General features: G+C 49.5%; 1 protein-coding gene across 1 annotated transcript in view; it reads right to left on the bottom strand.

Moving 5' to 3' along the window:
• The window catches only part of EEFSEC (eukaryotic elongation factor, selenocysteine-tRNA-specific), a 411,137-nt gene that overhangs the window by 54,388 nt on the left and 332,528 nt on the right, over positions 1-24,221 (bottom strand). The window contains exon 6 of the mRNA XM_006870488.1: positions 15,383-15,539. Coding sequence (XP_006870550.1) covers positions 15,383-15,539 — 157 coding nt within the window. The remainder of the gene's footprint in view (positions 1-15,382; positions 15,540-24,221) is intronic.

Raw genomic sequence — 24,221 nt, forward strand, 5'->3', positions numbered from 1 at the left:
AAAAAAAAAGCAGTGGCAGCCAAGATGGTGGCTATGTGTCTGCTGGCAGACTGTGCCCTTTAGATATTTAAATGAATATGTATTTTTTCATTTTGTAAGTATACATCAAATATTTGGGGAGTCCTGGTGTGGCACTGTGGGCTAATGCTCTAGACTGCAAAGTTGGTTTGAACCATAGGGTCGCCAGTTCAAACTCACCAGATGCTCCTTGGAAACCCTATACAGGGTCGCTATGGGTCGGGACCGACTTGATGGCACTTAACAACAACAACAACATCAAATGTTTTACCTCGTTCATATGTGAAATATAAGAGGGAGGAAGTGAGATAAATGTTGCAGGAAGGGGATTATAATCATTGAGATAAAACAAGGTGTATGGTTTGCTGAATGTAGAGCTAATGATCTTGTATGTAAACTTTGACCCAATTCACAATAAAAGCTTGAAAAAAAAAAAAAAGAAATGGCAGCAGAGAACAGTGGAAGCAGAAACAAGAGACTGGTGCAAGAGGGCATGGCCTTCCTGGCCCATGGAGCACGTTCCTGGCTACATGGACATGCCGACACACTGAGTGAGAGCGCCGAGTGCCTTCAGGGAGGAGGTTTGCTGGTGGAGTGGGTGGCTCTGGGCACTTACTGGTGGAGCTCTGTAATAACATTTGACAGACCTGGGCAGGAGACCAAAAGGCAAGGGGCCGAGTGAGGCCTGCCTGTGAGAAAAATTTCCTGATGGAAGAAATATACCCGGTCATTCCTGAGTCTAAACTGTAATTTGTTGTTTCCTGATGTTGTTGTTATGTGCCATGGAGTTGGTTCCAACTCATAGCGACCCTGTACAGGGTTTCTGAGGCTATAAATCTTTATGGGAGCAGAAAGCCTCATCTTTCTCCCACAGAACAGCCGGTAGTTTCAAACTGTTGACCGTGAGATTAGCAGCCCGATTTGTAACCACTGTGAGTATGGTCTGTGAGTTCTATTGGCCATTGTTACATGTCTTAGGCTCTGTGTGCTGCAGACCTCACTCTGTCCTGATTGCACCAAATCATCAAATCCCGAGAGAACTAGAAAGGGCCAAAATTAGAGGTTAGAATCGATTACAAAAGTTCACCTCACAGAAATCAGCCACATGGGCTGATGATCTTGATCTGTGCCACCCTTCCACCCCTCAACCCGGATGAAGTTAGAGGAGGAGGTCCAACACTGCCACACCATCTTTGACAATCCAGGGAAAGCTTCTGGCTCCAGGTCTCAGGGTCTCCGCCTCAATCATCCTGCCTCCCCCCCAAGACCCAGGAAGAATCTCAGAGAACAGTGTTACCCACTCACTGTTTAACTTGGGACCCACAGAATCTCCTGGTCTCCCTGCTGGTACGGGTACAGCAAAGGACTGAAATAGTTATCTGTGGCCACCCTCAACCCTGCTCCCCAACAGCGCCTGGTCACTACCTCCCACTCCTCACAGCCACACCCGCACAGCTAGCCCCTGCTCAGCCCCATCACCTGCCCACTTAGACCATGGCATCTCAAGCAGAGGTCATTGTGCCTGCCAAGGAACACTTGGCAATGTCTGGGCATTAATTCTGTGGTGGCTCAGCACACATACATAGATAAGATGCTGACAGCTCTAACTGATGAATTCAACTGAATGTGAGTGAATGATTTCAATTTTTCTGTACATTTAAAGTTTTTTAAAAGTTGGGAAGAGGAAACTCTCAAAATAACCCAACTTAGAAATGAAGAAACTGAAGTTCAGAAAAGTTAAAAATCTCGCCAGTACTCCAACCCAGGCCTGGCTGCCACCAAGGTCCTCATTCTTCAGTGATACCCTGCCCCACAATCCAGAGTGGACAGACAGGCCAAGGAGGTGCTGACCTCCAGGCTTGCCTGGATTTTCAGGAATGGCATAAAGGCATGCCAAAGTCTGCCTGGGAGACAGGGGGGCTGTGTGCTGCTTGTGGTGTTTCTGTCACCCCAAGTGTCACCACAGTCATCTGTCCAGAGCTCTGATACAGCTTTTGCTGAGGCACCAGCATGTACCTTGCAAGATCCAAAGGGCACATGGCTGAGGGTGCCCCAGTATCTGCTGCAAACAGTCTACCACTGTGACTGAGTGCTAAGTGGGTAGGAAAGACACAAGAAAAGAAAACGAGGTTCACTTGAAAGTCCTAGGGAGTGTGCAGTCTATCAGTCTATTTATGAGAACCCTATTTATGGGAACCTTTGGCCAGGGCAACCTCACAGCCTCAGGCTCATTGTATCCCTCCCTTTGGCACCAAGTGAGTTTGCAATGTTTCCAGAAGCCTCTCGTGTGAAAGCTAGATGAGAAACAAGCGAACTCTCGGGTTCAGTCCACTCTCATCAGATCAGTCCAGGGCAGATGGAGCTGTGGGGCCCGTGCAGTGAGGTGGGGACAATAGTGAAGAGGCCAGAGGCACATTCAAGGTCACACACAGCAGCCTGTAAATAAATGTGTTTTGCTTGAATCATAGTTTTATAAAAAAATATTCGAGTCCACTTTGAAAAGTAGGAGACTTAATGTAAAAATACAGATTTCCAGTCTTCTCTGTGACACTGGAAGACTGGCTTGCCCTGTGCCCAGCCACCATCACATGAGGCTGAGCAGCACCCACTACTTTGGGCAAGCTGTGGTTGTCTAGTTCCTAAGTCCAGCCTAGGGACTAGAGCAGCGGAGTCTTCTGGGTAGCAGCAGGTGGGTGGGTCACAGAGGAGAGGGAGGGACAGCCAGCAGTGACCGCGTGTTAGATCTGGGCTGAGTATCTTAGTGAGCTGGCTCAGTCCTTACCCCAAAAGGGTGGAAGCATGACCCCACACAGTTCAGAGAAGTTCTGGCAGGCAAGGCCCTAACCTGAAACATTACTTTCAGGAAGAACTTTAACATGGACAGTTACTGTTGTTAGTGCTCTTTAAGCTCCTTTTTCTTAAAAACCAAACAAAAACAAAGCAGAAAACTTCATTTCTTGTTATATATACAGACTGTATGTACTTCCTACAACCAAATTCCACCACTGATTAGCACTGACCTACAGAGATGGGAAGCGCCCGGTGACCTTGTGAGGGCAACCTATGCTGGTGGCACCACCTTGGTCCAATCCAGGACAGAGATCCCCAGTGTCAGGCATTTTAAATGGTAAGAAGTTTACTCCATGGGATGTCCTGGAGTAAAGGACTCAGCTTTCCCTACTGCCCTGGCCAAAACACAAAGCTGAGGGAGCTGGTAAGGCTGGTGGCAAGGGATGAGGTTGCCAGGCAAATCAGCATGGGAGGTCGATTCAGGTGCATACAGCTCTACACTCCACCTGCTTTCAGAGCTTGCAGGAGCTGCACGCCAACTCTGGGCAGGTCTTTGGAAAGGGAGCAGCTAAGGACTGCCAAGGCAAGGGACCTGATTTGCAGCACTGGGTTCATTGGGGCTTCCAACAGAGCCAGGACGTGGCTGGCGGGTGGATGGGTGACAAATGCGGGTCCTCCCAGTGGCCAGGTGGGTGGTGGACCCACTTCAGTTGGGGTGGGGATGGGGAGCTAAGCTCATCTTGTGATCTCATTTCCAAGGCCCACTTTCTACCAGTAGCATGGGAGGTGACTTAAGCACGCACCTGGTCCCAAGTCCTTGATGAGTCACCTAAGGACTCTGAAGTAGGCCCTGTGGCCACAGGTAGTGCTCTGACGGGCAGGTGTAAGAAGGCCCCATGCACAGCACAGCAGTGCTCCACCACTCGCACGTACACCCTGGCACACCCTTACAGCACAGAGAAGACGCTGCCAACAAGGCTTCTGTCTGAGCTGAGCTCTACCCTAAGGTCTGCTCCATGCAAATGGAATCCAGCAATCTTGTCCTACAGACCCAGTCTCTGGTGGGTGGACTCCTCATCAGAGCCCACAGCCTTCCCAGTTCTGTGTCGGGTCCTACGTCAGATGTTCTCCCTCTGGCTGCTCTCCCTTGCTCACAGCCTTTCCACTGTTCCCACTTTATCAGCCCCTGCTGGAGAGGTGCTGGTGTACGGGGAACCAGGGTCCACTGCCACACATGCCTCTACTGCCTGCTCAGGAGTGCAGCCTGAGCTCTTGGGAAGATCACAGCTTTGGCTCAACCATGGGGTACAGTGTGCCCCTGGCTCTGCGTACTCTGTGTCCATCTGTCATGAAGGCACAGTGACACACCTTCTCAGGGTCAGAGTCTCCCAGCAACCACTGCACACTCGGCAATGAGTGGCCGCTACAGTGGGAAAGTGAGGTTGCAGCTTCTCTATGCACTTAGAGCACACACGAGACAAGGTCTCATGCCATGGGCGCCTACCTTGTGTGTTCTGGAAGGTCCCAGTCGCTTCTCCTCAGTGAAGCTTCCTTCTGTTAGGACACTCCTTCCTCACTCACTCCTGGTGGGGCCAGTGTGACTTCCAAGATGGCATCAGGTCTCCCTGAGACACCATCTGGTACCCAAGTGCAGTTTACAGTGTACAAATGCTCACACAACAAAACTGTCTCCTAGGTCAGCAGTCTGTAAGGGGGCAAAGGTCATGTATGCTGTGCTCATGGTGGTCCTTCTAGAACCAAGAGGGAAGTGTCTGGGAGGGGCTGTGGGTGACACAGTCCTGGCCATTGTCTGCTAGGGACCTGCTGGGTTGGATGCAGGGGCAGCCCTCTGAAAGGATTATGGGGTTCGGTCCTCCCAACTTTCCTAGGAGTCTGAATGGTCATTCCCACATTCACACTGAGGAAGCTGCCTCAGCACGAGGAAGTGGCCTGTCCCCACCAACTGGTAACCATCCCAGGATGCTCCTTCCACAGCTGACATTCAGGGGCTACCCTTTATACCCCCCAGGCTGTTTCACCTCTGACGCCACTCTAGTACCAAGACAGGGCTGGCACACACCAGAGGCTCAATAAATAGATGATGAAAGACAAAGAGAATGGAGGCAGTCGGCGTGACTCCTAGCCCTGTGTGCTCCACCCCAAATTCTGGGAGGCAGAGTTGGAGAGCCTCATGCCCACTCGCTGCTAATGACCCACTACTGCTCAGTTTCCCTGGGGACCGCAGGGGTAGAAAGAGAATAAGCTGCTCATTCACTTGGTAACTGTGTAGATGTTAAGTGAGGAGTGTCAGCACTCTGGGCCGGTTTCCTCCTCTGTGGAGTGGGCCAGTCTTCACCATGAAGGCCGTGGAGCTGCAGTCCATGGTGCATGGAGCCCCTGAGCCAGCCTGGGGGTGCTGCTGGTGCCCTCAGTCAAGGCCTCCTACAGGCATGCTCATAACAAGATCCAGGAACCAGGTCCACCTCCACAGACAAGGACAGCGGGTTTGGCCTTGGATAATTATACAGAACCCGCCAGAGAGAAGGTGCTATGAGAATTCACATTCCCAATTCAGAGAGAAGAAACTGAAGCTCTAAGAAGGCAGGAGCTCACCCAGCCAGGCTGACAGAAAGGCAAGAATCAATGCTGGGGCCAGATTCTGGGCCTCTACCCCACAGTTCTCTCTATGGTCCCTTCATTCCTTGGTCCCAGGCTGTGCTGGGTTGAACTGGCCTCAGCCAGGGTTCCAGAGAAAATCAAACATGATTCCAGCACTCCACACAGGCCTTATCCCTCCTCTAGGGAGTCTGACCTTTCTCCTGATCTCAGAAACAACCCCTCTTCCCTCAGTGTTGACCCATAATCCTCGAATAGTCGTGCAGACTGTGACATGCTGGTCTGTGCTTTCGCTGCTCCCACAGGGACGTACCTTGGAGCGAGACGGTCAGAACCATCTCTACCTCCCTAGCCCTGTACCCAGGGGCTCACCTGGAACTTTTCAGGCTGGACTGGACTGCCTTGCAAAGAGGAGGAGACCAGAATCCCAAACGCCAGCTCACTGGGAGTCAACTGCTTTGCCTTGTCCTTACAGTCCCTCATGCACTTGCCTGCTCAATTCACCCGTCTACCGCAGGGACTCCTTCATTTGTTCACTCATGCATGCGCCATTCTGTGTTTTACTAAAGTATGCCTTCTCGTTCACGTGACAAGCCATGACCAGGAAGGTACAGAGTCATGCCATGAACCCAGGTGTGAGAAGGGGGCAGAAACAGGAGCCAGAACAGACTGGGGGATCACACTCAGTACCCCTCCAGTTCCCTGATGTCCATCCTCCTGCTCCAGGGGCCACACAGCAGCCCACCTCACCAGCATAAGATCACAGGTCTCCGCTCCGACCACACAGCCTGCTGAGCGGAAGTGCAAACCTCATCACAGTGCTGACAGCAGCCCTGCATGTGAGGCTACCCTGGTCACAGGGAGTCTCCACTCTGATACTTCTATGTGTGTGACACTGGGCACGCTGCGTTTTCTTCCCCAAGTCTCAGCTCCCTCATCTCTACAATGGGGTAATTAGTGCCTGGGTGCTGGGATGACATGTGTGTAACTGAAGCCCAAGAAGCTGTGATAAGTAATAAAAAGTTACTAAGCATCACCCTCGGAAACCCTGTACAGGGTAGTTATGAGTCGGAACCAACTCCACCACCACCACCAAGCATCACCTACACTTGAGAAGTCTAATGGAAAATTAGCAGGGCCCCAGATCTCTATTCTGAATACCGTCTGATATAAGGCTAGAAGACAGACCTCTTAGGCACTCACAGTACCCAGTGTGTGAAACAATGGACTCGATCGAGCAGACCTGAAGGTGGCACAGGACTGGGCAACATTTTGTTCTGTTGTGTAGCCAACAGGACAGATCTCTACTTCAGTGTTTGACTGAGAATCCTGGTTGGCTCCAAAGCTAGCTACATTCCTGCCACACAGGAGGCAGGGCCCCCAGCACTCAGACAAGGCAGCGAAGTGCAGGCTGAACTGGGGCCCACAATGGGCTATGGGTTCCAGCCACTGCTGCTCTGGATCTTCTGGAGGAGTTGCCTTTTCTCAACTCTACCCCACCACTGAGCTCAGTGTGCCGTGAACCACATGGTTGCCCATGAGAACAGTGAGACGGAGACACAGGGGTGGGATTTGGGCTCTATTTGCTGCAGACCACAACCTGTCCTGATCTGCAGGCTCTGGAGCGTCTTGGGGGAGTTGGGCCACCTGCTAGGGATCTGAGCTCTTCAAAAGGCTCTCCATCTACCATCCAGCTGCACACAGAAAGGTCACCGGCACTTTCGGCTCTGTGGTTCAGAAGAGGAATAAATAAGTAGTGACTCAGATGTCGTGAGGGACAAGTCCCCTGCACTGGTCACTAGGTTCTTCTCTAATTTCAATTCCTCAAAGAGTTCCTTCCATTCTGAAAAGTGAGGGGGTAGGGCAAAGATGGCTAGAGCTCCTGTCCTGACACTGAGCCCTGGGTCGGGGACAGAAAGACAGATGGAGTGGCATGGTGAGCAGTGGGGGCCAGACCGACCCATGTTCAGATGAACTTGGCAGCCCCTTTGCTCCTTGTGCCCTCACTGTAGCAAGAGCAACCTGCCTGGGCTGCCTGGAGGGCCAGGTTAACCACCACGGGCACCTGGCACAGCGCCGGCAGCTGAGAAGCACTCAGCAGGAACAGACTGAAGCTGGGATAAGGGCAGGAGAAAACTGTCTAAAGGAGCCTCACTGATCCCTGGAGACTTCCTCTAAATCAAAAACCTCCAGTGCCACCAAAGTCAACCCTGACACCCACATGTCAGAGGAGAACTGTACTCCAGAGAGGTTTTAGTGGCTGATATTTCAGAAGTAGATCCCCAGGCCTTTCTTCCGAAGCACTGCTGGGTGAACTCAAACCACCAACCTTTCAGTTAGCAACAGAGTCCAGAGACTCTGAGCAAAGCTTCCGTCAGACTGCTAATTCCCCTTGCAGTGCATCTTACCATCTCAGGCCTCACAGATGGAGGTAACTTCTCTGGAAGCAGTAGTAGCATACACAAGGGGCTTTCCAGTCTCAAGGCCCCACAACCTTCTGAGAAGGCTTCTGGGGTGCTGGAAGGATGGGGCCATCCATTCAACCTTCTGATTCCCAATGGCATCTTCTGGGAAGCAGGAACCTACGTCATTCAGGATCCTTGTCTATCAGGTCAAATTCAGGGCTCCATAAAACAATCTATTAACGTATTATGTTTTGGCTATGACTCTTAAACTAAAATTCAATCAGGAGTTGCAAACTGCTATGGTCAAATTTATGTAAAATTACAGTACTTATGCTCATAATGTTTTGTTCTGTTGTGCATAGGGTCTCTAGGAAATGGAACTGACTCACTAGCACCTAACAACAAATCAACACCAATGTGCATCAAAAGTCGATCAAAAGAGTAAAAAGACAACCTACAATTGGAAGAAAGTCTTTGAAAACAGCATATCCAATAATGAAAGTTTTATAACTCAACAAGAAAACACAAATAACCCATTTAAAAATGGGCAAAGGCTATGAATAGACACTTACTAAAGAGGGCTGTGTAAATGAGCTTTGTTATGTGGCCTTTTGTCTTTGGTTATTTGGAAAAACAGCTTTAGGGATCTAACCCCTCAGCCCTAGTTTTCTACCCCTGCTACTTTTGTCCAGGTTGACTGACATTTCCTGAGTAAGGTGTAAACAACTTTTGGCTTGATCCATTTTTTCTGACCCTGGGCTGCAACCAGTTCTGTGACTGGTCTATTTTATGCACCTTGCAGGTATTGGTCACTATACTTAAGCAAATGAAGTGCCTTTGGCCTACTGAAAGGGGAATGGTCAGTTCATGGCCCAGGTGGGAGGACCAAGCCTTGAAAGTGACCAACAGTTGGCTTATATGTAAAGCCAGGCCCACAGAGTTTGTCAAACAGACAGAAAGAATAAAAGCAGAAGGGAGGAGAAGAAAGAAGATAGAAAAAGCAGAGAGAGGGGAGACAAGGATTCTCCTAAAATAGAGCTATGATGGGCCAAGGGCTGTAGCACTGAAAACAGTAAAAGGCCTGCAAAGGGTCTTGTAGAAGAGTGGATAGTAGCAGGCCCAGAAAGGACCCTGTCACAGACATGATCACGACAGTAGAAGCCTGCTGCCAGGGAATGCATCTAAGCGAGCTGAATAAAACTGCTACACTGGGCTTTGAGCTCGGGATGCTGATGTTCGTAGAGAAGCCTGTCCTGAGGGGGTTGAGAGAAGGGGCACTTGCTTGCACCACAGAGAACTGCCGAAAGAACTGTTTTGCACTGAAGATGAGAGGGAAATGTTCACCTCTTTGGGGGAGCCTTCCAGACTTGGCCTGTATGCTTCCTGACCCTGATCCCAAGTTGTAACTTGTTACTTCCTTAATAAATTACTTAACCCTAAGCATGGTGTATGAGTTCTCTGTGCGGCCACTACAGCACACTGCCAAACACAGCAGAGAAGCCGAGTGTGTGCGGTGGGCAGCTGGTGTCAGAATTGGTAAAATGGTTGAAGAGTGAAGGCATGGCTGACCTCCACCACATAGAAATCAGTTTTGATCTGATCCTGAGTCTCATTATCCCTCCTGAAATCAGGCAGCTTCTAACACGACTACTGTATTTTACAAGGACTACTACTCAAGCAGCCAATAAACACATAAAAATATGCTCTCTACCCTTAACTGAGTCAGTTCTGACTCATAGTGACCTTGTACAGGATTTCCATGGAGCAGCTGGGGAGTTTGAACAGCAGACCTTGTGGTTCAAACTGACCTTGTGGTCCAGTGCTTTATCTCACAGGGCCACATCATTAAGAGAGATGCAAATCAAACTACAATAACATGCCATCTCACTTCTGCTAAAATAATAAAGAAAGAAACACACAGAAAACAACAAATGTTGGCACGGATGTGGCTGGTAAAATAGTACAACCTATGGAAAACAGTATGACAATTCCTGAAAAACTTACACGCAATACTGCCTTACAAAGCAGTTCCACTCCTTGGTCTAGATCTTAGAGGTCTAACAGACGTGACATGAACAGACATGTATATACCTGTGTCTACTGCAGCACTATTCCCAGTAGCCAAGATGGGAACAACCTAAGTGCTCATCAATGGATGAATGCAATATATAATACAATGGAATACTACTCAGCAATAAAGAAAAACGAGTTCCCAAAACATCTAATAACATGTATGAACCTAAAGGATATTATATTGAGCAAAATAAGTCAATCACAAAAATTACTGTGTGTTCTCACTTATATGAAATCACATGAACAGGTAAGTCATGCTCGTTAGTGGCTCCCAAGGGAAGGAGAGCCACTCTCTAGATAGCCGACACTTAGGATTTTTAGTGATGGGAAAGGTAACGCCAAATGAGGCTGAAGTGTGCACTGCTTGACCAAAGTATACTATGCCACTAAGATGTACACACACAAAAAAAAACCTTCAGGTAATGCTGTGGCACATACACTTTGTAATAGCAAACAAAAAATGACATGTGCAAGTACTTATCTATGGATGGAAGCATATATGTGTATAGGTATGTATGATGTTGTTGCTTAGTGGCATTGAGTCAGTTCTGACTCATAGTGACCCTTTTATAGGGTCTCTGAGGAGCAGCTGGCAGATTTGAGCTGCTGACCTATGGTTAGCAGGCCAGTGCTTATCTTATAGTGCCAAACCAGGACCCCTTAGTTTCCTTAGGTGTAGGTATGTATACATGGCTAAATACATGCATATTTATATGTGTATGTATGTGTGTTTGTATTTTGTTGTCATTAAGTGCCATTGAGTCAGTTCTGCCCCATTGCGACACTATATAGGGTTTCTGAGGAGTGGCTGGTGAGCTTGAACAACTAACCTTGCAGTTCAAATGGACTTTGCAGTCCAGCACATTAACCCATACTACCACAGATCAGCTAGTTCAGAGAGCTGGCCTTTCCATCAGTCTTTTAAGCAAGATTGAAGCTGATGAAGATGATTTTATGGAAAGAATTAGAACTGGAGACAAGTCTTGGATTTACTAATAGGATCCAGAGAGCAAGGTCCAATCGAAACAGTGACTTCTGAGGGAACCTGCTTGTTGTTGTTGGTAGGTGCCATCAAGTCAGTTCTGACCCATATCGACCCTACGTATGACAGAACGAAACACCACTTGGTCTTGCACCCTCCTCACAACTTCTGCTATGCTTGACCCTCCACTTTACCAAGCATGATGTCCTTCTCCAGGTACTGGTCCCTCCTGATAATATGTCCGAAGTATGAGAGACCAAACATGGCCTTCTTGGTTTCTAAAGAGCGTTCTGGCTGTACTTCTTCCAACACAGATTTGTTTATTCGTCTACCTTTAATATTCTCCAACATTCTAGGGTTCTACTGGGCCAGTTAAATACCGTAGGGGACCTGCTGGACCAGTTAAATTCAAGGCAGAGAAGTCAGCTTAGATTCTAAACAGGTAATCTTGATAGATTTCCCCAAAGGACACAGGATGATCACAGGGATTTATTCAGAAGAAGTTTTAAAAAAACTGAAAACTACATTGGTGAGAAGGAGGTCAGGAAAGTTGTATCAAGGAATTTTTTTTCCCAACATGGCAATGTATATGCTTATTCTTTGAGGGCAGCAAGCACTGTCCTACTAGAATTTCACTGGGAAACCTTACTCCATCCACCCTACAGTCTTGCAATGTCCCTTCAGACTTCTTTTTGTTCCCCAAACTCAAAGAACACTAAAAAGGAACGACTTGAATTCCTCGAGAATACCAAAACTACTGTTTAGACGTAATATAAATCCAAGAGCAGAGAATTCTTGGGGGTGGAGTTAGAGATCTGGAAACACTACCTTCAGCAGTGCATAAGCCTAAATGGAGGATCAGGGAAGAAACTTAAGTTTCACATTTTTAAATTTTTGTTTAATAAAGGTGTCACTGTCTTTGTAGCAATACTTTTTGACCTATCCTTGTGTATTCATATATATGGAGTCCTGGTGTGAATACACACTAGACTGCTAACCATAAGGCTGGCAATTCAAACCTACCAGTTACTTCTCGGAAACTCCATACAGGGATGTTATGAGTCGGAACTGATTCCAAGGCACTTGACAACAACATTCACGTATATATGATAAAACACATAGGAGGCACAGTTACGCATACTTCTTAGACATAAGCAAACACTTCACACGATTGGTTTTCTGGGTTTGAAGGTTTATGACCATAGTCTCATGGGACGACTTGGTCAATTGGCATAACATAGTTAGTTTTAACTATTGATCTCTAGTTATCCAGAACAAAAGAAAAATCAAAGACTCAGAGAAAGAACCAGTCTACAGGACTGAATGTCTACATTAACCACGACCTCCTCTACCCTGAGACCGTAAGAACTAGATGGTACCTGTTTATCTCTTCTATACATTTTGATCAGGACAACAGTAGATGGATTCTGCTACAAAAGGAGAAAAATGTGAGGCAGAACTTCAGATTTTAAAAAACTCCAGACTTACTGGACCCATTGAGATCAGAGAAATCCCCAAGACTATTACTATCTTGAGATAGTCTTTAAGCCTTGATTTGAAAGTATCTCCAAGTCATCTTTTTAGCTAGCTATAGCAGGTTAGCTCATAAAGTAATGAGTATCACCACCCCTCAGTACTACACATCTTTTAAAAAAGAGCCATCTATATGAGACCATGTGGTCAGCCAATACCCTAAAGCATGCCTAGCACAGAAATCAGGAGAATGCTGACACAATATGAAGGACGTCACCAATGTCACTGAATCATGTGTGTAGACACTGGTGAATGGAAACCTGCTTTGTTGCACGCAATTTCACTGAATATGTAATAAGACATTATTAAAAGAGAAAAACATCTATTCCTGGACCTACACTGCACAGAGCAGGAGTCCCCAGGTCACCGCATTCTCCTACACTCCCTACTACTTACGCCTGGCCTCTTCAACACTGAGTGGGTGCCTGAGCCTGAGGCACGATGCGGGAAACTGAGGAAGGCCCACCTGAGTCCTGCTCTGCTCCAGGGCGCTTCCCTCCCACCTATTGGGCCCTAACTGCACATCCCCAGCCTGGGCCTCCCCAGGCCCAGGACTTTCAACTGGCAGCTGGCAACAGTGTCTCGGGTTTACTTAAGACTCCTTCACAATAAAAGCACTTCAAAAAGGTTCTAAGTCAGTCCATGGGAGGAATCAGCAGGAAGAGACAAGCAGGAGATGTGGGGAAAGTGAGGGTAGAGGGAGGAAAGATGGGGGATGGGATGAAAGGATCAGACCCGTTATATTTAATAAAAAGCTTAAAAGCCACAAACAGGAAGCAGACCTATTAAAAAGGCAACACTGACCTAACAAAGGAATGTGAACTTTCGCTGACTTCAGGAGTGTCACTACCATCTCTCCTCCCTCCCCACCCGATCTCCCAGAGTGAGGGGTCCCCACTGGGTTCTGGTTTGGTCAGCTGTGTCTTGGTTGCAGGAAGGAAAGCTGAGGGAAAGGTCAGCCTGGTCCTATGAACCCCAGGGCAATCTGTGTTGTCTTCTTCTCTATCTGCCCCGACAGGGCCACAGAGCCATTGAAAAGCTAAGACCCACAGCCTGGGGAGGGGGAGACTCTAGCCTCTATAGTAGGGTCTTGTGACCATGAAGTAATCAGGCTTCTCAGTGCCCTGAGGCCCTAGCCCAACTGCAAGAGGCCTAGGGATGTCTCCTTCCCAGAAAATTACCCTGAGCAGGTGCAGGGCACACAGGCCCTGGGGTCTGGGCAAGTTCCCAGGATCCCTAGTAGAGGCACATGGACCCTGGTGTCCTCGTCTGACCAAGCTGAGGACTTAGAGCTGCTAAGGGGCAGGACAGGAGACTGTCGCCTAGTTTCTACATGTTTGAAATGGGATAATATCACCCTTCCTTAAAATCCTGGGGAAGGGCCAGGGAGGCCTCTGGTCATCAATGCCCTCCCTTGTGAGAAGCAGCTTGAGAAAGTCTGGGAAGCAAGGACCCCTTGGGTCAGGCTCTCAGGATAACAGGGGGAGTTAAGCTTATCTGGTGAGGTGCCAAGGTAGCTCGGATTCCTGCTCCTATGCCAGAGTCTGGGCACTACCATTATCTTGAGGAAGTTTTGCCCAAAAAGTGACAAACCAACATCAATCACACTGTTCATCTCTCAGATGGCTTTCCACGTGTAGTGCAGTGTACATGGTGCCCTGAGCGTGTTGCACAGTAAAGTTCTGTGGTGATTCCTGGGGGAAAGTGTGTGGAAGTTCACTGTCATGTTCTTTCAATTCTGCGGTATGTGTGAACATTCTCACTAAAGATGGGGGTCCTGGTGCATAATGCCATTACTATGGCTGCCAGGTCCCACACCTCCCACTACAAGGACATCAAACACACAACCACCTCATGGCCTCTCTCTGCAGAATGTTCTTCCCCAGATATCTGTGACTCCTTCCATTCTCTTAGTCAGGCCAGTATGCCGTGGTTATGTCTTCTAAGAGGTCTTCCGTGATTACTCTTGCCAGTATTTCTCATGCCCTGTCCCTGCTTGACTTTCCCCCTTTTCTACCAAAGAAGTCATCTGATTTGTTATGTATCTATCCAGTAGTTCCTGTCTCCTCCCACGAGGACCTGGGTACCACGATTCCAGAACTCAGTACAGTACCTGGTACACAGAAGGACCTCAGCAAAATATATAATGGACAGAAGAATGAATGAATGACTGAGTAGATGACTACATAAAAGAGATCACAGAGATCCGGAGCTTTATCTCTAACAGCAGTCCACGGTGTGCTCCCCAATGATCTGTATGCCTCCAGGCTCTGAATCAGTCCCTTCTCTGGGTGCCACACTGCCAGGGCCCCAGAGCACACCATGCTCTAACTCGGGAGCGTGTCCATCTCCCCAGTTCAGACATGTGAGTCATATCTGCACCCTGTGACCGACAATGGGCAGAGCACCAACTGCAAGTCGAGACACGGTGGGCAGGACAAGGCTCTGCCTCCAGTAAGGCGGCTCCCATCACATTTTTTTCTAGGATGTCACATATCCACAGACATACGCATGTGTGGCAGCAGAAGGCTCAATGCTGTTGGTCTCTGCTGGGCAAGCGAGAGGGGCTACTCACACTCCAGGAAGCCCCTGGTGACACCTAGGCAGTGCAGGCCCTTGGTAGGCTCCCTCCCTCATGTCCTCCTCAAAATGACCCTTTACGACCAATACAGCCATTCCACCTCTCAGACAGGTAGAAATTCATCTTATGTTACACCAGGAGTAAAGGTGAGGCAGGAATTCAATCTCAGGCTTTGACCTTGGCTCAGTAGCTCTTGATTACCAGGACAGGCTCTGCCCATGTCCCATGATACCTTCTGGCCACAAACTGATGGGACCAGAGACCACAATGCTATGTAGGCGAAGCCCTGTGCACCAGCCAAGCATCATTACCTGGGTATGGCTCAGCTCCTTTGGGTAACATCAAACAGTTACCTGCAAGCAAGAGGAAAACAACGGCACTCACCAGGGATGTGGACCTTGAACTTGCCACTCTGGCCAAAGGCACTGTCAATGACTCCCAGCTCCCCAGTGGACAGGTACACCTTGAGTCCCACGAAGAGCTGGATGTTGGTCTCCTTTTTGAACAGGGAGCGGCCGATCACACTGTAGTCATCTATTACCTGTACCCACACACCCACCCAGGGGAAAAAAGCATCAGTGCCTGCCAGGAAAGACTGGGTGGCCCTCATTCTCCCATCAGCACCCCAGCCTGGCCCTGCACAGAATCCCGACAGTGGAGGGGTGCTCATTTCATTTTACAGGTAATGACGTGCACAGGAGCAGGGTAGACACTGAATCCATCAACAGCTACTGACTCTTAACACTGCCGCTCACGGAGCACAGACTATGCATTGAGACCACTGCTCAGTGCTTCACATGGATGAACATACAAGTTCCCCTGCAGGTTCTCTCTTGCAGTTCACAACAAGGAAATAGAGCATCGTGGAATTCTGGGATCCATCCAAGGTCCAGAACTCACAGGGGCAGGGATAGGCTTGAACCCACACCCTGATGGCAGTGCCCCATTCCTGATCTGCCTCCTGTTCCTTATCCAACCTACCAAATGTCCCCAGAGAACTTGCCCAAAGGCAGTTTGTCAACACTCTCCACACTGAATGTGTTCATGGAAACCCAAGGCCAAGAGGATGACATTCATTCCCAAACCTTCTCTCTGGTCCGCCTCCCAGTAGGTGTCTCTGAGAACATTGTCCTGCACACTCTACCCTGTACCCACAGGGTTAGGAGCCCTTTTCAGTCCTCTCCTAGACAGGACTGCCCTCTCCCCAGCTGTGTGTGGCCACACTAGCCCCTTTGCTGGCCTCTGTTGCCTCCCCATCTTGACTGTGAATGCCCAGCAGAAAAGGAAGGACACACTTGTACATGAAGGTATTGCCCTGACAAAGCCCTGATTTTGTCATGTGTGTTCATCATGAGCCTTTCCCCTGGAGCTTCATTTTGGGAAAGACTGGACATGTGACTATTCCCCTCCTGATGTTCTTCCTGGCAGCCCAGGCCCCTGACACTCTCTTTAGGGACAGCAGGTGTGGGAGGGCACCATTGTCTCCTCCTCGCCATCTCTCCACTCAGCCCCTGCCTCCAATATCAAACTTGGGCCCTTGGATAAGAAGTGGCCTGGAATCTGCACCTGCTACAATAGTATAAGAACACATACCTTCTGACCCACCCACTCTACTTCTAAGATTTTCCCCCCAGAGGGGCTTGCACATGTGCAAAACGACAGTGCATAGGTTACCCACTACAGTAGGGCTCACTGCAGCCAGATACAAAGATGCTGTGGACACATCCACAGTGACTCTGGTAGGCACAGAGTGCATGGGCAGTGCTCGGGGACAGGTATGAACGGTACGAAGGCAGTGTGGAAAGCAAATTGCAGAGGCAGGCACAGAGGACACTGTCGGCAGCACAGAGAGGGGTGGTGGGTGGATGCACGGATGGATGGACAGGAGGATGGGGAAGGAGTCATGAGATGTTGGTGGCCCAGATGTCTCCAGGAAAGCAAACTGGGTGCCTTGTGATGAGGGATAGGGGACTCTCCATTGCCCACCCTTTGTTTATTCGTCATACAATAAATTTTACACCAAACCACGAAGTGCTTTCGTTCTCCCCTTGTACCCCTCCCTTATGCACAGGGCTACCATTCTTTCCTGAAGTCCTGCGCTCCCTGAACACTTCTGGTCTAGCTCCTGCAATCTCTGTGACTCCCTACCTGGACCCGGTGTGAGCTGACTTCTTCAGTTCTCAGTGATCTTTAGGACCCTGTGAGGCAGCCTCCCCACAGAGAATGAATGTGCCAAGCTTTTGTGCAAGCTTTCCTTTGTACCCCACCCTGACTGCTGCCAGATAAACTTCATCAGTTCCTCTAAAACTCTGCACTGCCCAGTCACCCCAATCCATCATGCATTTGCAATGAGCACCCTATACCATTCAGTATGTGCCAATTTTAAGTAGCTACCATCTTTTTTTTTCAATTGCCTAGTTACTGGCAATTTGTTCTGGGCAAGGGAGGGGTTTGGTTTATTGCCATGCTAGAATCAGACTACTTGGCTGCACAACTACTGGTTGTATTGTTATGTGCCGTGGAGTCGGTTCTGACTCATAGAGACCCTGTACAGGGTTTCCAAGGCTGTAAATCTTTATGGGAGCAGAAAGTCTCATCTTTCTCCCACAGAAAAGCTGGTAGTTTCGAACTGATGACCTTGAGGTTGGCAGCCCGACTCGTAACCACTATGCTACCAGAGCTCCTTACTCTGTGCCTCTATTTTTTCAAAGGCAGTTATGACGACTAAAATGAGATACAGTAAAGCACATGGAAGAGAATTTCCCTGGACCCGGCTTTCATTCATGTTTAACAGATGGAGGCTACTGGGTGCTTGAAATTTGAAAGGAGTGGTGGCTGAGTCTCCAGTAAAAGAGCTGATGACTGCTCTCAGCCCAATCCCCAAGTCCATTAGCCTATGAGGAGGGCCAGGTGGGGAACAGGCTCAGTCCAGAAGAAGCAGGGACTTGCAAGAGAGGCAGAGGCCCGTCAGAGGAGTCCTCAGAGCTAAGCCCCATATCATCATCACCCAACTAGAAAGCCAGTGGCTTTTGGTGACCCAGCTACACTGCCAGATGCTAGAACTACTGCCTCACTCTCCAAGGTCTTCACATAACGCACTCTGTTGACCTTTTTCTTTTAACCTTACATACATTTCTTTGAAGTGCAAAATTTCTACTACGGCAAAAAGAAACCAGTCACACTTGCCACAGACAGCAAGTAACTCGGAAAGAAACACAATAAAAACTATGCACTGAGACTTCTGTGTGTCTCGCTCACTGCTGCTTCCCACCTACCACGCACGGCATTGTCTGTCGTTGGGGCTCAGTGGCCAGGTGATGAATTGCTGAGCACAGCCTGGAGTCTGGAAGGTGCTGCTCAGCTTTGTGTCAGAAAGGGAGAGGCAGGCCTCTCCCAGCTGACACTACCCACCTGGGACTCACACCTTTGAAGAGAACTGTTGAGCCTTCTTCCTGTAGTGTGCTCAGCTGGATAGCAGCCGCTGGAGGCGTGCAATGAGAGCTGAGGTAGAACCAGGGATGGAGGGGCTAAGCTCAGGTGGGAGACTGCAGCTTCAGTCCTTTTCCAGCCCTTTCTAAGGCTGTCCCCTGGGGAATACCTTGTGGAGCTCATCCAAGTCCTCAACCTCAGGGACTTCTCGTTTCTGCTCAACAGACTTAGTATTTGGCCAAGTGTCCCAGGTGAATTTTTTTTTTTAAGTATCCCATTTATCCTAAAACCTTTCGGAAAAAACATCTTATTTGACTTGATTCAAAACACCACAGAAAAGGGGCTGGCTGGCATTACCCTGTCACCAGTGATTGATGAATCAGATACAAAGAGTGACAAGGACAAAACCTTTCCACATGCATAGCCCTTTATAATTCACAGATCTGGCTTCCACAGGACTGGGCTCCAGTGGAACTCTCCAGAGAGGTCCCTGCCCTGCCCCTGGGACATCCTGTCCCAGGTCCCAGTGGGTACTCAGGAAGGACTGTGGATGAATGGAAGTGTGTCCTGATTGGCCAACTGATTCCAAATGGCCACCTTTCGAAGTTTGCCCACTTTTCCCTAGGAGGAGCTGGCTATTCCTCAGCTCCTGTAGGACCCATGTCCCTACATTTACTACAGTGCAGTCCCCCATTTGGGTGAGCCATGTTTTGTTCACAGGCTGTGGCTGGCCTGGTACAGTAGGTGCTTGTGATGGTCCACTGATCAACCTGATAGTTCTAGACTGGCCACTCCATGTCCCCCATGGCTGAAAGTTCCCAAGATTGCCCACCTCTGCTGCCAGGAAGCCACAGGGCACCTGGAGAAAGCCTCCTCTTACTTCCTCAGCTCATTCTGGGTCCACAGGTACAGGGGTGCCTGCCCTAAGCTCTGGCTGCCAGGTGCTTTCATCCCTGCTCAGGCCGAAGACAACACCCGGGAGAGATGTGGGTGGGGCTCAATGGAAATGCAGAGCCTGTGGGTTGCTTAGCAAAGCCCCACTAAGATCTCCAAGAGCAGGACTGCCAGCAGCCCCCGTTCCAGCCTGGAGGCAGACAGGCCCTGTTGCCTTAGAGACCTATGGGCCCTCTGCTAGGCCCTTGGGACACATCTGACTAAGACATTTACCTGCTCTCTAGCATCTCAGCATGGCCTAGAAGTGGAAAAGGTCGTCCGTATGCAAACACCAAACAACACAGGCAGATGTTCTAGCAGGCTAGAAACTTCTCACCAAATAAACATTACTCATCCTCCTCTCTTCCTACACGAATCCTATAGTGTGGCCTCCTCTCTTCTTACACGAATCCTATAGTGTGGCCTCTGGGAGAGCACACAGAGCCTTCTCCTGTCACCACAGTAGCCTCTGTACTCAGTGGCAGACAGGTACCCCTGCCCTGGTTCTGGCTCACCTCAAGGTAAAATGCTGCCAGCGGCCCACAGCCCCTCCAGCCTGCACACAAGTCCCTGCTCCTCTCCAGCCCTTCCTTACCCAGTGTCGTCTGTCTTCACAGCCCAGACATTGTGCTGTGCGTTCATCTGGGGATTTGAGTGCCATTTCCAACTAGATTATGAACTCTAAGAAGCTTGTTTCTTTCCTTCTCATGGCCTATACAGTAAGTGCACACTGTGAGCTTTTGTGCAGATGTTACTTTAAGTGTGGATGGATAGCCAGCCATGCTGGTGATGCCTGTGGCCTTTCTGGATAACACTCTCACTGAGGGATAAGTGATATTTGCTCTGTTTGGGAATTTTACACTCCAGGAAGCCATTCCCACAATCAAGATAATGCATACACCGTATCTGGTGTGGCGCTGTGGATCAGCACTGGACTACGAACCACAAGGGCGGCCGTTTAAACCCACCAGCTGCTCCTCTGACTTGATAGCACTTACCAACAACAACAATCACCCCTACATTTCCTCATGCCCCTCTGTCAACTCCCAACCGTGCCCATGGTCTTCCTAAGTCCCAGGTTCACCTGGGAGCCCTCTCCTTCAGACGGCTCCACCCCCACCCTCCCTACCGCAGGCTGAGGTCCCCTGTGTCTCCTCTCTGATGCAGACCTGCCTGTGACCATCCTGGTCCACAGCAGAAGGTGCAACCATCACGTAGACCCACACATGTGGTTGAGACAGGTGAAAGAAGGTGGCTCAGGGCGCCCTGTGGGTACAGCGAAATCACTCCAGCGGACTTGCTTTGGGAATAAGGTCGAACAAGAGGGATCTTCAGCTCAGCTCTGGGCCTCACTCTTGAAAATGTTCTGCCAGGAGAAAACCTTGAGAAATCAACCCAGGCCCCAAGTGTTGGCAGAAGCACAATCCTTCCTGCCCTGCCCTCAGTGACCCTGGGGCTGGGATCTCCTGTGGTCACCTCCACCCTGCCAAGTCAAGGCACGCCTTCCTACTACCCATGAGCAAAGGCCTTTTACAGACTTCTCACTGCATCTCCTCCGCCCGCCCCCCACCTCCTTGGTTTTAGTTACAAAATATTAACTTAGAAGCAGAATGCCACAAAGACAGCAGAGGCCCCAGCCTTTCCCAGCCAGGGTGTTGCAACAAGGGCAGACTAATTGTATTAACTCTAGGGGAAAGCTCCTGAGGTTTCATGCCAGACAGAGTAGAGCCCAGCGTTCATTTAAGTGCTGCATAAACAGAGGATGAAAGCGTGGGGGAGCCCAAGGCTCCTCAGTGTTTATGTGTTCATTGACCTCGAGAGACAAAGTGCGGGCCAGTCACCCCTGGGCTTGGGGACATGCGGTCTGTCCAGTTCTCTGTACTTGAGGTACACTACTACAATATTGTTTTCAGCACCTGGGGTCAGGTGAGGAGTGTGTGGGCTTTTTCTGACTCTGAGGAAGGCTGTGGGGCTTTCCGTGCAGCCGTCCTCGAAGGCTCACTGGGAGAGGCTGGCCAGCAGTTCAGAAAGAACTCCAAGTTCAAAGGGAGCATCCTGTCACTCTTGGTCTCTCATTTTATGGCTTGGCCAGAAGACACAGTAGCACTGATTGGGTGAAATGTCCCCTCCTTTTAGCTTCTGAGTCTTCCACTCCATTGGTGAAGCCAAGCAGAATGTGGGTGGAAAGATGGGACTTCATTGAACTGCTTTGGACTCTGGATGGGCTCTAGAATGTAGTGCCGCGCCCCCGCCCCCCTTCATCGTTCTGTCCCTAGGAGACCCTGCTTGCACATGTCCTTGCACAATCATTTCATTTGTGATCATTGCTGGTAGGAGCCCCTCACCATGGAAACCCGATGAAAACCCAGCTGGCAAAGATGTGGGTCATGCCTAGGGGCACCTAAAGGGAAAAGCCAGGCAGCAGAGGGAACCCAGCAGGCAAATCTCTCTTTCCTTAGGTACTTCAGACCCTCAGCACCCCTCTCTCTAGCCCCACCCTGCAGTAGACAAAGACAGGGCATATCCTTAGCCTGTTACGGTACCTGGCCTTTGACAAAGGAGCAAAAGCAATCAATGGAGAAAGGTGGTGCTGGAACACCTGAACATTCACGTACACAAAAACAAAAACAGACACAGAGCCCGCCGGCACCTTTCACAAAGGCCAATGCAAATGGATCACGGATCTAAATGCCGAATACAAAACTAGAAAGCTTCTAGCAGATAACACAGGAGGAGTTTAGGTGGTCTTAGGTCTGGTGATGGCACTGTTATTGAATCTTTATAAAAGCCCAGCAACCAGACAGTCAGGGGAACTGGAGACTCAGCAAAGCTAGCGAGTGGGGCAAAATCCCATTTTTGCTGGACCCTCTGACTCCACCATGCCCAGTGCCCAAACAGGAAGGCAGTCACAGAGGGAGAGTGGAGCTGCACAGGAAAGGGGCACATGGAAAGGATGCAGACATGCTGCTCAGCTGGAAGCAGAGGCCAAGAACAGACTGGAACACTGCCATCCCAAATGTCTCTTAGAGATTTCACTAGAGGGGTACAGATCCCCAGAAGTAAAGGTGTGCTCTCTTTGCACAGTGGTATGGAATCACATGATCAGGTTTCCAATCCCAGGGCTGGGGGGCCTCAGGACTGACTGCTAGTGACCTGGTCTCAGTGAGCCTCAGCTTCCTCATCTAGAACATGGGGAGACAGAGTGCTGTGAGGCCCTGGATCCCTGGGCAGAGTACCCTCCTCCCTCTAGGCTCCCCTGGTAACACCACACACAGGAATATAGGGCAGCAGACATGTGCCATGTGGTGTTCCCTCACAGATCTGAGCTGCTATTGCTCATGGACCAAGCCCTAGCCTTTCTCCACAGAGGGCTACACTGGGAAGTGGCTGTGATGGTACTAGCTGATCTCCAAGTCAGTGGGAGCTTGTCTACACCAGCCTTCCTACTAAAGGAAGTCAGCCGGAACACATTTCTGAATCCCCAGCAGCTGACTCCACTCCAGAAATTACTAGGTGGGGAGGGGCATGTGTGTGTGTGTCTGCTGCAGGAAACCTCATTTAACCAAAAGCGAATCTGGGCAGACATCAAAGACTAAGGACAATCCGCAGTCCTGGTGTCAGGGGCAGGGAGCTCGGGGCAAGCCCTTCTCAGACCTATCCATTCTCACATATGTGTATAATGCCTGTGCGCTCTTCCTCAAATTGGAGCCTTTCCCAGTTAAAAGTGAAAGACTTCAGATATCAGACATAGCACATCCAATAAAAAAACCAAAAATCCTTCAGAAGCAGTATTGGTGGCTTCATGTTGAAATCAATCATGTGACCCCAAGACTAACAGTGACCCTGCTCAGAAACAGGGCTGAGCAAGCTGCCTCAGTGACAGCAAGAGCTCTGGGTGGTACTCTCACTGCATGCATGGATAACCTGCTTTGCTTCCTGCTCTTCCATCGTTGGAGTGACTGAGTCTCTGAAGTCACTGCTACACATGAAGCCTAGACTCTTGCCTCCACATCCCCATTGTCCAGGCCTTTGAGCACATAATTATGTCATTACGTGTCTCTTGATTTCAGGGCTTGGCTGCCAGGAGGAGACTTGGGAATCGCCCAAGTTCTGAAGCCATTATTCTCCTTCAAATGGTGGAAATGGTACCAAGGGAAAAAGGGAGGGAAGCCACCTGCCCAGTGAAACCCTGAGCTGGCTCCAGGTCTGCTGACAGGCATGGTGAGAATGCCTGGAGGGGCTCAGTTTCTTACAGTTTCCATGGCCTTGCAAAGGGCCTTCACAGGAACCTGTGGTGAGGATTCGCTGACAAGAACATCTCAACTTGGGTAGCAGGATGACCACTTGAGAAAAAGAATCTCAATGATGCAACACAACCCACTGCCATTGTTGATTCTGACTCATAGTGACCCTGTAGGATTTTCAAGGCTTTATGGAGGCAGACTGCCAAATATTCCTATGACAGAGCAGCCAGAGAATTGAAGCACCAACCTACTGGTTAGCAACCAAAAGTGCTTTGCCACTGAGCTACCAGGGCTCCTTAAATCTCAGCTAGGGAGCTTCACACTGTGCATCTTTTGGAGCAGAAACCATGAGATGCGGGTAGTTAATCTAGTGGTAAAATAAGAAGGAGGCTACCACTCACTCAGCACTGATTCTGTGCCCAGCCTTGCCCAGGGTCCTAGTCCACCTCCACCACTGCCTTCAGCAAGGGTCACCTTCCCTGAAGTCAGGGTCAGCAGCCCTCTGATTCATAGAGAGATGGACCCATAAGTAGTTGCCCAGACCATGGGATGTGCTACTCTTCCAAAAGCTCTGCCCAGCTGTGAGGGCCACAGGAAAGCAAATCTATTTCTCTGAA

The sequence above is a fragment of the Chrysochloris asiatica genome, unplaced genomic scaffold (genome assembly GCF_000296735.1).
Source record: "Chrysochloris asiatica unplaced genomic scaffold, ChrAsi1.0 scaffold00142, whole genome shotgun sequence".
NCBI classification, from domain to species: domain Eukaryota; kingdom Metazoa; phylum Chordata; class Mammalia; order Afrosoricida; family Chrysochloridae; genus Chrysochloris; species Chrysochloris asiatica.